At 36.7% G+C, this 14,423-nt stretch overlaps 1 protein-coding gene across 1 annotated transcript in view; it reads right to left on the bottom strand.

The window, feature by feature from the left end:
- Nucleotides 1-14,423, bottom strand: part of FBXL4 (F-box and leucine-rich repeat protein 4) — a 49,896-nt gene that overhangs the window by 22,831 nt on the left and 12,642 nt on the right. The window contains exons 2-3 of the mRNA XM_010006310.1: nt 13,960-14,305; nt 6,311-6,555 (exon numbers count right to left, since the gene is read on the bottom strand). Coding sequence (XP_010004612.1) covers nt 6,311-6,555; nt 13,960-14,305 — 591 coding nt within the window. The remainder of the gene's footprint in view (nt 1-6,310; nt 6,556-13,959; nt 14,306-14,423) is intronic.

Raw genomic sequence — 14,423 nt, 5'->3', positions numbered from 1 at the left:
CCTAGAATAATGTGAACATGTACATTTCTTTTGCTAGACACTGGATTGGGCCTTTTCCTCCAAGTTTATCCTCATTCTAGGCTGCAGTATTTCCTCGGGTTTTTCGGTTGCTGTTTTTTTTGTTTTGTTTTGGGGGAGGGATAGTTGGTTTTTGTTTGGTTTGGGCTTTCTGTTTTGTTTTGCTTTAAATAAAAAAGCAATTTCACTTTCCATTACCTTCTGTCTGCTCTCATGTACTGCTGCTCATTTACTTCCCCCCTTCAGCTTTTGGGAAGTAAGCATTCTGAAACATGAAATCTATCTATCAGCAGTTGGGACACTATTTGCTCTGCTGATGTTAAACCCATCATGATGGATCAGAGGGTCATTTAGTCTTTCAACAACTTCCAATCTTGTAAGTCATGTCTGTATCACAAGCATATCCCGTGAGCCAAAGAAGATCCAAAATTAAAATTTCAAGGAACAAGAGATGCCACCTTCATGTCAGAACTGGCTGCATAAGACCTCCCAAACAAAATTCTCAAAATACCTTTAGATATATGCTTACTAGGGTCCTGAACACATCACTTTGGCTCCAATGGTTTCTAATGGAACTGCACTGGATCTAAAATCTACACCTCATGCCAGCATAACGATATTCACTTGATATCCCATGGTTCAAACTTACTGAAACAAGCAGAGATCACAGTCCAGTTCTCTCTCATCTAGTCATCTTTCCTAAACACATTTTAAAAGCATAATTCCTTTCCTCAGCCTCACTATCCAACTGCCTAGTTTTATATTCCTCTAGTACAATTAATCCAACAGGTTTAAATCATGCTAATCTATTTTCAATTAAAATCTTGGGTACTCATTGTGTAGTCACTGACATAAAAACCACTGAATTTGGTGTCCAAGAGCGAGAGGGGAGGAAGCAACTTCCATTTCTGAACAACATAAGGTTAGGAAGATTTTTTGGTCTTTAGCACTTTCCCTTATGTGTTACCTTATGCTAGCAGGCAAGTAAGGGATGTTACCTCCATTACTTGACAGATAGAACACAGCCTCATTTGCCTAGCTTTCCTTGCTTGGTGTCCTCCTCCTAGAACCAGTACTTCCTGAAACGAACCACTTCAGTTTGCTTCAAGCCAAATCACACACTCATTCCAGCTACTCATGTCTCCTGCTTTACAGAGCCTGCCAGCAGACAAGAAAAATGTCAAAGAAACCCACTTGGATTTTATTCTTCCTCATTTAATTTCTAAGATCCTGAGGTCTTCTCGTTCTTCCTGTAGTTCTATCTAGATGATTCCTTGCACAAACTTGCCAGAGATTTCAGAATCCCAACCTGTCTTGCAGTTAGTCTTGTGTTTAATCCAGTGTCTTCCAGAATTATATTTTAATATATCTCTTAAAGTTATGTTCAGATATTTTTATATTCAGAGTGATGTTTCTCCCTTCAGGACCACCTATTACAGATCATTTTAGTGCAAGTGTTCACATTACTATGACTGGAGAACAAATGGGTATATAGGGTGTAGAAGCCCAAGAAAGAACAAATGGCAATACAAGAACTGGCTGAGCAGTGTGTCTTGGTGGAATTCAGATGAGCAGGTCATCAAGACCCTTGAGCATATCTATGTGCAGGTTCTCAGGACACACAGAGTAGGAAACGAAGGACAAAGGTGGCACAGGATGGTAAAGCTACAGGCTAGACAAATTGCTCTGGACACGTATCTCAGTCTTCTGTGAGCATGTATGCTGGACAGCGAGGCTGAGGAAAGTAATTTTGCTTTTAAAATGAAGGCACTTTCCCTTCCTCTAAGCTATTCTAATTGCTACCATATTATTTTCTAATCTAGCATGTATTACACTTTTTTGGTCAGCAAACCTTAAAGCACTGCATGCAAGTAGGGAGAATATTAAACCCCTGATCTTGTGTTTTTCTCAACAGCAATTAAACTACTTCAACAAAAACATGCAAAACAAACTTACTTCATCTCAGTTACACCAACCTTAGGTTTTTAGTACAAACATTGGAAATTGAAGCATGAGACAGACATTATTTTTAAATTGAGAATCCCTGTGAAGTAACACATTAGTGCTGTTCTCTATGTATTCTGAGTATTTGATATATGTTTCAGTCATTTCTCTGACTTTTCTGCTAGTTTGACTGGTAGCAAAGTCTCAGTAAGTTAAACACTGTCAAAATACCCTCTATTAAACAGCAACTAAAGCCTTCAAATGTTAACAACAAAATTGTTACAGAAATATTCCTGGATGTGCTTGACATGCAAACACTGCATGTCTAACCTGAGAACAAACCACTACTCATACACTTTCACAAAATGAAATGGTAGAATAAAAATCCTAATATCTCAGATACTTATAGTGAAACAGTTCAAAAAAAGATAATGACATTATCAGAGATACAAAGAAATCTGAATGCAAAACTCAGTTTTTAAACTGTCATTGTCTTGGAGTGGTTTAAAGCCCTCAGAGCATTTATTTAGCATCTTCATATTTAGTATACCTCCAGTCAACTTGCTCACTTTTCCTATACTGGTCTTAGCCCCCCCACACTGATATTCCCCTGAATTCCCCCTGCCCTAAATGCCAAGAGAAATGCAGTGCTGCTCATACAACGCTTGCTGTGAAGCCTTTGCTTATTCCCTGGCACTTTTTATTCCAGACACTTGAGACTGCTCACATACTAGCTTCATTTGTCTTTCAGTCTTCCAAATACTTTTAGTTCAATCTAAATGATAAAGTTTAGTTTAGTTAGTTTAAATTCTATGCTGAAATGAAAAATTGATGATAGTCATTTTTAGCCCTAAGGAGCAGATGTTATCAATAAGTTAAAATACCTTCAGCTTTGCCTCAGGATGTTAATATGCCTGAAGCATTCTATCTCCTCATGATAATATAGTATTTGCTTCAGTCACATTTCTTAAAATTACTCCTTTAAAAACTTTTCTACTTTAATACATTTTGACAGAAAATACGTATTTTCAATTATTTCTTACAATCATGTCTATGTGAACCTTTTAAAGCAACACAGAAATGTACACGTGCTACTTCTTTCAAGACTGTCATAAGAAACCACAGATAAAAACATTTTTGAAAGATATTTGCCAAAATAAAATTTGAGTAAGAGTAGCATTTAAACATGCCCTGCCTTGCAGAAATCATAACCTAAGTTGTATAAGCAGTATATATTCAAAAATACCAGTTTTGAATTCCACAGTGCCAACTCTAATGCCAAATATTGAGAAAAGTGCATAAATTAAGAAAAAATTAAAAGCAGGTCCTGTAAAAGTGAAATACTGTTATCTATGAGGATAAGTTATCTTGGTTTTAGCATGTTGCCTTTTCAATACTGCAGCATATTTGCAGCAATACTGCAAGATATTTGTGAAGTTACCTACAAATTTAATTTAGTAAATAATGTTTTTTCTCCTTGAACTGAAAAATATGGGTTGGCCTTTTAAAAACAGCATAAAGGAGTCCTTCAAACTGTTAAAACTTCCAGGCAGAATTCTCTGCACCTCCAGCTAGCAGGCTTGACAGCTACTCCTTGTCACTTTTGCAGCAAGTTGTCACAAAATGTATAAACCTGAAGTACTGGAACAAGCAATTTAGGCTCATTTCATCTCAACCTCAAGTTGCAAGAAGACTATTTCACCAGTTAAATCCAAAATACAAGATGTAGCTTGGTACTCTATAGGCATCCTTCACTGCCTTATTTAATCATTTCCTTTGAGAAAGAAATAGAGCACACCAAAGCCAGAGGGAGGGCCAAAGACAGCAGGATAAAGAGAAACCAATAAACTGATTCAGAAGCATTCACACAGTGGGCAGCAAGAGAACATTTTACAGAAATAAATGTAGTGGTACATGTCTTCTACTGACATGTACAGAGACACAGCAATACACAAGCATTTAATTTCTGCAAGTGACAGTTACAGTCTGAAAATCTGATTAAGTTTTTACTAGAAGCTAACATCAGCAGGTAACTGATAAAAGCAGCAATGCACTTCCCCAGCAACTGAGAACCTCTTTTCTGACACTCATATTCTCAAGAATAAACTGGAAATAAAATTTAAGTGTGAAAAAGAATTCCTAGGAAAGTCAAAGTACCTCCATTACTTGGAAACTCCATTTTCCATAGTATTTCCTACAAGTCAGGCTGGATGAGGAATATCTAGGAGTTCAAAAGGAAAACTGTGGGAGTTCATCATTACTATGTGCCCTGGATACTGCAACATCCACATGGTGGTGGTATCTTAACAACATCCAGGACAATAGAACTAAAACATTACAGATTTCTCCTTCAAGGAACAGTTTCTTTTATTTGAAAGCTACTTACTTGAAAGAGATTACATTAATGTTTTTGAAAAAGCAAGTGTTGTTCTAATAAGTCTCCTGTACTAATAGATACTTCAAGAGAAAATAAGCAGCAAATTTTCTTTTCCTCAAGGCCAGCAAATTCAACCAACATGCTGATGAAGAACATTGAAAGGAAAATTTGTGTTTGAAAAGTTTACAGGAAAAATTTACTAGAGAATAAAGAGTTGCAAAATTACTTCTAAATTAGGAAAAAGAAAATTTTCAAAACCAGACCTAATTACAGTGGAGGATTTTTGATTCAAAAGTGAAAATTCAGCACATAAGTCAAAGCTGCAAATTATTTAGCTTACGAATTTGTTTCAAAGATGTACAACTGAACTGCATTTCCCATTCCCAGACTGCATGTATTTCTTCCAAGAAACACTTCTTCCTAGAAATACAGATGACTTCACAATTGTATCAATGTCCAAGAACATTTTTCCACCATGTTATATCATCCATTATAATTAATGAGTTGACTATGTTTATTCACAAATTATTAATAGTCAAACAATAAATATTTAGTATTTTAGAAATGCTGTCTACACCTAACTGTTGTTATTAAGTTCAGTACTGAATAAAAAAGTCATTAGCAATAAAGCCATTTTCAATCAACTGGAAGTCAGAAATATCAGAACTTCAACGTTTATAATTCTCTGAATTTGGATGTCCATTTCTTTCAATATTACAAAAAAAAATTAGCAGTACTGCATGTTCAAAAAAATAATGAAAATTTTTTTAAAATGCCACGAAGATGCACATACTCTTAAGATTTCAAAAGGCAAGATGTATTAGCAGGGCATCAGGGAGCAGGCACTTCATTATTGCAGAGTCAAATTCTCAAATAAAGCTTGTATATTTATCCTCTGCATGATGTATCTAACATTAAATCCAAATCTAGGAAAAATGTCTGCAACCCATTCAACAACTCAGTCATGTCTATCTCCTTTTTATACCAACGAGCACCAAAGAGTACAGGTCTTCTGGATTATAGTGGAAGCTCAGTAAAAAAAAGAAGCAACATTCTCAACTGGACAAAGTAATTCTTAAAATTATTTTACTTTCCCAGGCAAAGAACCCAGACACCAAAGGAAATAAAATGTTTAAATACTTGATTTCAGTTTTTAATTCAGAAAACAAATCAGAGTTAAGAATTTTTTTTAAGGTTTAATAAACATTTCTGTTTGTTACCAGTCAAGTTCTGCTTTCACCTGCCTTTGCTGACTACCTGTTCGTTAAAGTAACAATTTTTGTTTAAATGAAATGCACTGATAGATGCTCTTTAACTAATGCAAATTAATAAAGAAGCAAGACATTATGTTAAGAAAGCAGAGAACACACATACAGAGATGACTCCCTGCAAATCTGCTTTTTCAATGATCTGCAGCACAGTTATATTTTCAGTTCAGTGCAAGATGCACATGCAAACTCCCTGTCTCCCAACAGGACTAATGTTTTCAATCATTTTCATGAAAATATTTGCATGTGCATTACACTTCAGTGATTACTTAAGGCCTATACCCTGTAAGCAGGTACTGTAATCAGTTAATTGCTGCAGCCATTCTAATACAGTCCTACTGATGACTCATCTGTACAAAGAACAACCACAAACATTTTCTTCCTGTGGACTTTTGACAGCTTTGGTCTAGTGGAGTCTTTTAGAAGCCCAGAAGGCAAAGCACTGCTCCCCCTGGAAGAAGCCTTTCAGTCACAGGCAGTTTGGCACATGCAGACTCTACATATTCAAATAGGCTTCTGTTGCTATATCTAGCATCTCTTACTGTCTTAGCTGTTGTTTTTTCCTACAACATAATAATCACACCCTTTAGAGTAAACCAAAGACATTTCTTGTCATCTAAGGTTTCAAATACTTAGTGAAACTATTATGGAGCAGCTCTGCAAACAGAGCTTGTCAAAATACTTCTATACATTTAGCACTGACCTGCTGAATCCAGAAACAGAGATGGCTCCCCTGTTTCCAGTCCAAGATAAATTCAGCCACTGGATGAGAGTGCAGCGAGACTGTAGGTATTCCAGGGATGTGTCATTAATTCTTGCCCAGTAAGGTTGTAAACTGAGATGAATGTATTGTAGAGGATCACAGCAATGTTGATATAGTAGCTTACAAGTTTGCGCTAGTCTACACAGGTCTGGTACTGTGAGGTGACTCAAAATCAACTGGATGAGCTATATTAAAAACAGAAAAAAAGTCACAGAGGGTCATAAAGCACTTGACATGTTAAAGGGAAAACTGCAAAGGAATAATAAAAGATGCTCTAACTTCAAAGAAAAGTAAATCCTTTTACTTAAAAGTAACTTCTCGAATAAACGATTGATCAACTATTAAAGAGAACTGTGCTGCCTTCTCAAATTGACAACACATTAAACAAGAAAGCAAAAGGAGATCAGCATATGAAAGTGACAGGAGGGTTTCAAATTAGAAGTTTCTTTACCCATGCTAATTTAAACAGTGATATATATGTAAACACTATGTTTACATATTTTCCTTCACAGTGCCTGCACTGCCATTGATCAGAACATTAGTTGGCATCCTCCTTCTTCTCTGGCTTTGTGTTTTAAGATGGTAGCATATTTGCACAGTACATGGAAAAAGAGTACCATGTCTCAGTTTCCCCACACCCTGAACTGATTTCAGGTTTATTTGTCTGCTTCCTGTTTTAAAATTCAGTGTTTTGTCTTCTACCTTATATCCTCTCCCATCCATGCTGGACTACACAACTTGGTAAAAAATTAAACATATTCAGATCTTCTTTTAAGAAGTAATCTCTTTCTTGCTGCAATACTTTGAGACTGTTTTTGCTCTATGCCAGAGTGAAATCTGAAAGGCAAAATCCCTTTACCAGAATGTATCATTTCAGCTTCAGAATAATCACCAGCCCTTCTGACTAGCATCACTATCTAAGTTTTCATAATGGCCCTCCTTACACTCAGAAATGAAGAAATATACCCCAGTTCATATCCGGCTCTGTTTTTCTTTATAAAGGAAGACCAACACAACAGACACATAAATACTTACTTTAGGAAAAAACAAAAATACTAAAAAAAAATATGCTTTAGCTTAGAAAATGAAAGAAAGTGCAGTTGGAACATGAAAAGATCAATGTTTAATTTACCAGTGCTGTCTGTAACAGCTGTAAGTACCTGCACTCAACTCATATAATACACTTGACCAAGTGTTTTCAAGCAAGGTGGGAAACAATAACTTGTATAAATAACTAACATCCCCACACACAAAACAACTTAAACTGAACAGAGTCCTGTGGCTCTTTCAGAATAACATGTTTCATTGTAACGTCTTGTAAGGATTTATAAGACAAAACCGCCAAAAAACAGAACAAAATGCTTGACATAAAATGAAAATGAAGCTTTTTGTGAGATCCAAGCAGATTGTGCTTCCAACGTACCAGTTTATTATGCAGCTAGCTTCCACCTCCCCTCCTCCCCCCTTCATTTTTTGGAAGAGAAGAAATAAGAAAACAATCCAACTTCCTGCAAAATGAGAAATGTTACTTCCTACTCAGCTCCAGATTTAGTATTTGGATTTCAAACATCATCTACAACTCTTCAAAAAATTTAACTTCAGCTTCAATGCCAAAACACAGGGTTTGCAATACTCCAGTTTCTCCCAAGTTTGGTTTTCAAGCCTTCCCTCTCTTCTCTCCTTCATGCTGCTCCTACCCCCCTAAAAACAGCCCAGACTTTTTGCCTCTGTGGGTTGTTGCCTCTTTGCCTCACCTCAGTTTGATGCCGATGACCTGCACAGACATTTCAAGGCAGCACATCCTAAATATATATGCACATACTAAATATATATATACACACACACAGGTATATACAATAACTGCAGTTAATATATTGTAATCAACAAGGTTTGCTCCCAACTGACATTTAGAGAGAGAACAAACTAACTGGGAGCTAACACAGATATAATGCCAAGTTGATATCTTTCTTTTTACTTGAGTCAAACCAAAACTTCTGTTTAAAAGCTACTCAACAGTTTTGCTTGTCATTCTAATAGCAAATACCTAAACATACACCTATTTCCTAATAACATCAACTCCCTTTAATTTTCAGTATTCTGAAAGACAGCTTCAAATTATTTTGCAATCTTTCAGCTGTTCAACACTTCATAAACCACCTAAACATCTATTTCCTAAATGTCTTTTCCCATTCTTATTTAGTAAGTTTTCTAGAGCAGAGAGCTCAGCGAAGGCTGCACAGTTGGCTAAATTTATGATGCCACCTAAAGTGGCATACTAATGTCTGATAAAAACAAAGTAACACCAGTATTGTTCCACAGCAAAAAAAAATATTTGGTAGTTTCTGAGCTACCAAAAGATAATGGTGAATGAAACTATAAGTGCCTCAGCAATGTCCCTTTATACTGTTTTCAATCAGTGTTTCATAACATACAGTAGGCTGTGACTACTCCTCACTAAAAATGAAATCTCTTACCACATGAATGTCTTAACCAGAAAAAAATAATCCCCCTTTATTTTTTTTACTGAAATTATGCTACTTCATAACATCTAGAATGAAAAATAGAATGAAATGTCACTACGACAACATTAAGATATAAAGTACTTTTTTTCTGGCTTTTGATTAAAAACAGGTAACAGGTTCCAATAACCATTAATCACTGTTAGTCTGGAGTCTGCCAGAAATTCACTTTTTATATATGTGTATCCTTGCATAAAGTACAATTTGATACCGTAATGAGTGTGTGACATGATGGGCCATACAGTGCCATGCCATCTTCATGGAGATTCCAAAAATGCTGCAGTACTGAGTATCTGCTTTGAAAACTAATTTCCTAACAGTTTCTCACAAACAATTGTTTCTACGCTGCATTTACGAAAACTTATGGCAACCATGATTGCTTCACACTTTCTTATAAATCTATCAGTAAAAGTGAAGATTATTGGAAAAACAATACAAAGGAGTATAAATGGGAAAGCAAAATATATTTTCTACAACACTGGTGACCTTTTTAGGCTCTAATGGACCAAAAGTACTTCCCATTTCCAGGGCAAACGTGACACGTGTCAGCTTTAGAGATGTGGTGAGATCAACACTGACTACAGTGAAAACCTCCAAAACCTGGAAGTTTCCAAATCAAAATTCTCCACAACAATTCAACAAACAGCAGTATACAAGCTCACTGTGTGCTTTTTGAGCACACAGAAGACCCTGATTCATATCTGTGTTTACCATCATAGCCCCTAATTGCAGGATCTCATATATATGCATACATTTTGAATTATCAATTGAAAATTATAACATCTTAAAAAAACAGACATGTCATCCACTTCAACGTTGGCTTATAAACTCAGATGGAAGCTTACATGCTCCACCACACTCTTCAATACATGGGTTAGAACTTTACCAGTAGTGTAGCTTCTTAAAAGCTTTACCTACCTTAAAGTTTCTCCAGCTTTTTAAAAGCTTGTTTCTGAATTAGAGCAAGCAATAACTCTGTAGTAAATAAAATCCTTTCTGTGGCTAAAGCACAGTAACACACAATAAGATTTGATAAAAAATAATGCTTGGATGCTGGTTAAACCTAGAATGTCTGCACACCCTACAAATTTCCTTTCAGTTCTTCAAGTGTGAGTCTCTCCAATATGAAAATACATTGGCCCATGAAAATCACTCATTCAGAGTGCAAATGAATGACTGGCAATTTTTTCATTCTGCAACTAGTCTACAGCTTGGACTCTGATTAATGAGAATTATACTAAGATATGCTCAGATAAAGGACAAAGGGTATGTACACAAAAAGGTAAAGGGAGAAGGCAAGGAGACTGGTATTCTAGGGCTTTTGACATTCCTCAACCTAGTTTAAGAAAACACAGTTCCATGATCCTATAGCTTGCACCAGCAAATACAAAAAAATTTTAATAAGGCATGTGAACACAGGAGAAGTGGATCTTGCAACTGTTTCAGAAACACAACCATTTATGTCTCTCTTTTCTTTACTCACATAACATGCTTTGGCAGAGTAGGCTTTACATCACCAGGCTATAGGTTGTGATCACCTCAACAATGAAAGGTTATGAAGATTTTAAGCCTCTTCTTGATTCAAAGAACAGAAAAGGATCTTGCTGACAGACCGCACAATCAAATAATTGAGACTCTAGGAGGACTAAAGGTAGAGAGATCTCCATGTGTCAGTACTCCTGAGCCTAGACTGCTACAGCAACTAGCAGTATATTTTGCCATTAACTGAAGGGAATCTTGTGCCATATGGTTATTAGCTGTAAAGACATCTGAAAGCCTACAAGTATTTGTTCTGGAAAGATGGAAGAAGATTACTTGTTGAGGGGAAAAAAAGTGTACAACTCAAGAAATGCTCCTGCTTATCACTCCAACTCTTCTATCTAAGGTTCATTTAAGGGCTGCAAATCTTACATTCAAGACTCATCTTCCTGGAACACAGGTGCCAAATCCACATATAGCAGTGAAATTCACTTCCCCAGTAGACATGAACAACTCACAAATCTTGTAAGGCAGCTTTAGGAAAAACTGGCTTCAAGGAATGACAAAGATGTCATTTATATTTTTAATACAAATTTTTATATTAAAAAATACCTTTTGGACTGCAGCATGCAGGATTTCTCCTGACTCTCCTCTCTGGAGAACTAAAGATAGGTTCTTGGTACCTGGCACATCTTGGTGAGCCTCAAACTGCACAACAGGTATGCTGTGGCAGGTATTCCTCATCTTTCTCAAAGGCTTTTAATTTGTTCGGGCTTTCAGAGTAAAAAAAAAGTAAACCAACTAAGACTAAAGCCTGACTACTTCTCCTTACAAGCAGCACAAGTCAGTCAAAGATAACTGGGAAGACAGACAAGAACATGAAGTGTCTGCCAGAAACTCCTTCATCAACTTTAAGGTAATTCCAGAGAACAGATGACAGTACAATTACTTCACAGCTACTAAGGGCTGGTTAACACTGTCCATGAGTAGGGTAGGAAAATTCTCTCACCTAGTTCATCCAAGATTTCACACTTTCTTCTAAGGAAGTCTGTGCCACAGGAGTAGAGCATTTTTCTCTTTTGCAATCTAGACTCTTCCAGTGGTTTGTTTTGCTGCTCATACTGTGGCAAATCATTCCTAATGTCATTTCGAGGAACAACACAGTCTACAAAAGAATCGTCTATGGAAGTTTCAGAAAGACAACAAAGGCAAAACAAAGGCTGGAGGAACTGCTGCCTATTCTAAGATTAGCATTGAAGACCACTCAGCCTGTGTACTTTGTGAATTATGGAGGGTAGTATGAGAAAGTCTGAAATAGCTCAAATAACGAATAGGCAGAGGTATGAAGACTTAGAACAGCTACACATTCACAATCAACAGGAATAAAAAGATGGAATTTTTAATTTAATGTATCAATCAAAACTGGAAGGAGTCAGCAGTTGCCTTACTTCATCACTACAAGGTTTGAACACTTCCAGAAAAATCTGACACTTGTCAGTCTTGAAGACAGCACAGACAGTACTGTTCCCATATCTGATCGGATAAAAGACTGTCATACTACAAAGTACACCATTTTTGTTGTTCTGATATCCAGGCCTTCCATCCAGACCAAGAAAGTAGGAGACTGGGATTTCTGCTGTCACAAAACCAGTCCAGAAATAGTCCTTTGTAGTTTTCTGATAATCATTCCACCTATATTTTCAGTTTCTTTAAATCAAAGCAGAAGAAAAAAACGTGCTTGGTATTAATAGACCATATAAATGCATTCATGAAACCCAACTTGTTAAAAAATGGATAAAAAGAAAGCAGGTACACAAACAGGAAAGCAGAAAAGCATAATAAAGTACATGAAGGTAGAAGTTCATAGGAGTTAACAGGACCGCACAAATATTACCTAAATTGTAATCTTAATATGTATAATCACATGGAACAGAAAAGATATTAATCAAGCTCTCTGACAGTCTATGATACTATGAATCAATTTATCCAGCATTTTCAAACAAAACTTCCTAGATTTAAATCAAATTTTCTCTACAATTTATTTATTTGAACTACTAAAATCAACACATTCTCAAACCTTCAAACACATGCTTTTAAGATGTTCTGGAATCAACTGCACCTTTGCACATGCAAAGCAGTTTCTCTACTTAAGTACTGATACACAAGCACCAACCAAAAAATAAGTAAAATCTATTAAACACTCGTGGGGAAAAAACACCACCACTAGACCTACCTCAGGATGAAGTCAGTATCCTCATTTATTATTCCACCACAGCAACAAGAAACCCACCAAACTCAAGAACTGAAGATGACTTAGAAGATAAACACTCAGAACCAAGACCGGAGACAGTTGTTACATTCTCTTTCTCCTTTTCCTCTCTCCAAGCTCAGCAAACATCTGCAGGTTACTAGGGCACATGGTCACCCTACCACGGCCTTTGCATGCTGAACTGACATACTTGCAGACAAAACATGTGACAAAACCAAAATATTATTTGATTAGGTTCTGGAAGTGCCCTGCAATCAATCAGTGACAGCACCTCTCACCATCTTTGCTGCGCTTTGAAAACCAAGTCTGACTCAAGCAGGAGCACTCTGAGCATCAGATAAGCCACCACAGCAAACACACACTTGCAGTACCCCAAAAAGCAGGAACAATCACATCTCTGCCCAAGTCTCATGGGCAAGTAAAAGCTCCTTTCCACTATGTGCAAGCTCAATTTATTTTAGGAGAGGTGAAGTTAATTATTTCATCTCTCAATTCTTTAACTACACTACTAGCCTCCATAAACAGCTACACCCCAAAAAGAATTTCCTGGGCTGCACACACAATTTTGAGCAATTAAACATCATCATCTCATTACATTGGAAATTACAGCAAAGAAAATACTTGTCTACACTGACTCTGAGCACACTTGCAACTGCCCCATTGCCAGGGAATCTGAAAGGAGTAGTTTTGTCACAACTGTTATCTATGCTGATGATAGAACAAAAAGTAGCGAACACCAAAACAAGACAGTGTACAGAAGTGCAAAGAAGACTTTTTACCTGCACCATGATTCAAAACTTAGCCGGATGGAAGCAGTTTATTTCATAATCATATGAAAATATTTTTGCAGTTTCACAAAGTTCTGGGGTTTTGTAAGACAGATATAGAGGAAATAAAGTTTTAGCCTACTACAAACTATTTCCACTTCCAGATCTTTATTTGATCTTTTCATATCTCCTACGTATATAATCTTTGTTAAGCATGAGGACTAAAACTATTGGAAAACTGCCAGAAGCTTCTGAGTTCAAGATCTAAAAATTCATGGTTGAATAACTGGTGTAAAATCTATGTGCATGGACCAATTCTTGAGAAACAGAAGTGCAGTAACTATTCACATACCAGCTAAGTGGCTTCCTAATATCCATCCCTGGAAGTAGACAGACTTCCATAATTCAGGAATAGCTATACAATAACTGCAGGAGAGTAACAGAAGAATGCAAGGAACTGGATAAAAACAACACTCTTGACCAGTGCCCTATCAAGCACTTTAGCACCCTTCACGATCAAGACAAATGCATTAAATATAAAACTGCTTTCCTTACCTCATAAGGCAGTTTATCAAAATATCCATTAGTCGGCCATTCCCTGAGGGCAACAATGCTGAACTGTTTATTAACATTGTCCATTCCACAGCTGTACTTCTCTTCATCCTCATCTTCATCAATATCATTCATATCAATCATGGAAGTCTTAAGTGAGAGCACAGGTCTCTCTTTCACCCCGTGTAGCACAACTGCATCCAATTCTGTGTAATAGTCCAGAAGAGAGCTGTTCACTTCCAGTCGGATTAAGTTTGTGGGAAAGTTGATCTGTTTGATACAAGGGGTGAACTGCCGAGCCTGAGGACCATTCACCTTTGTAGGTGCCTCGGACCAAAGGACTTCCCATCTGTGAAAGAACAATTGCACACACAGACAGTACAGGGAGTAAAATCAGAGTTACTAAAAGCAATTCCTGAACACCGTAAGAGTATTTCTCTGTCAGAAGTATTTATCAAGTGAGAAAC

Source organism: Chaetura pelagica, unplaced genomic scaffold (genome assembly GCF_000747805.2).
Source record: "Chaetura pelagica isolate M959 unplaced genomic scaffold, ChaPel_1.0 scaffold399, whole genome shotgun sequence".
NCBI classification, from domain to species: domain Eukaryota; kingdom Metazoa; phylum Chordata; class Aves; order Apodiformes; family Apodidae; genus Chaetura; species Chaetura pelagica.
The sequence above is the reverse complement of the archived record's forward strand: the minus strand, read 5'-3'. Positions and strand labels throughout refer to the sequence as shown.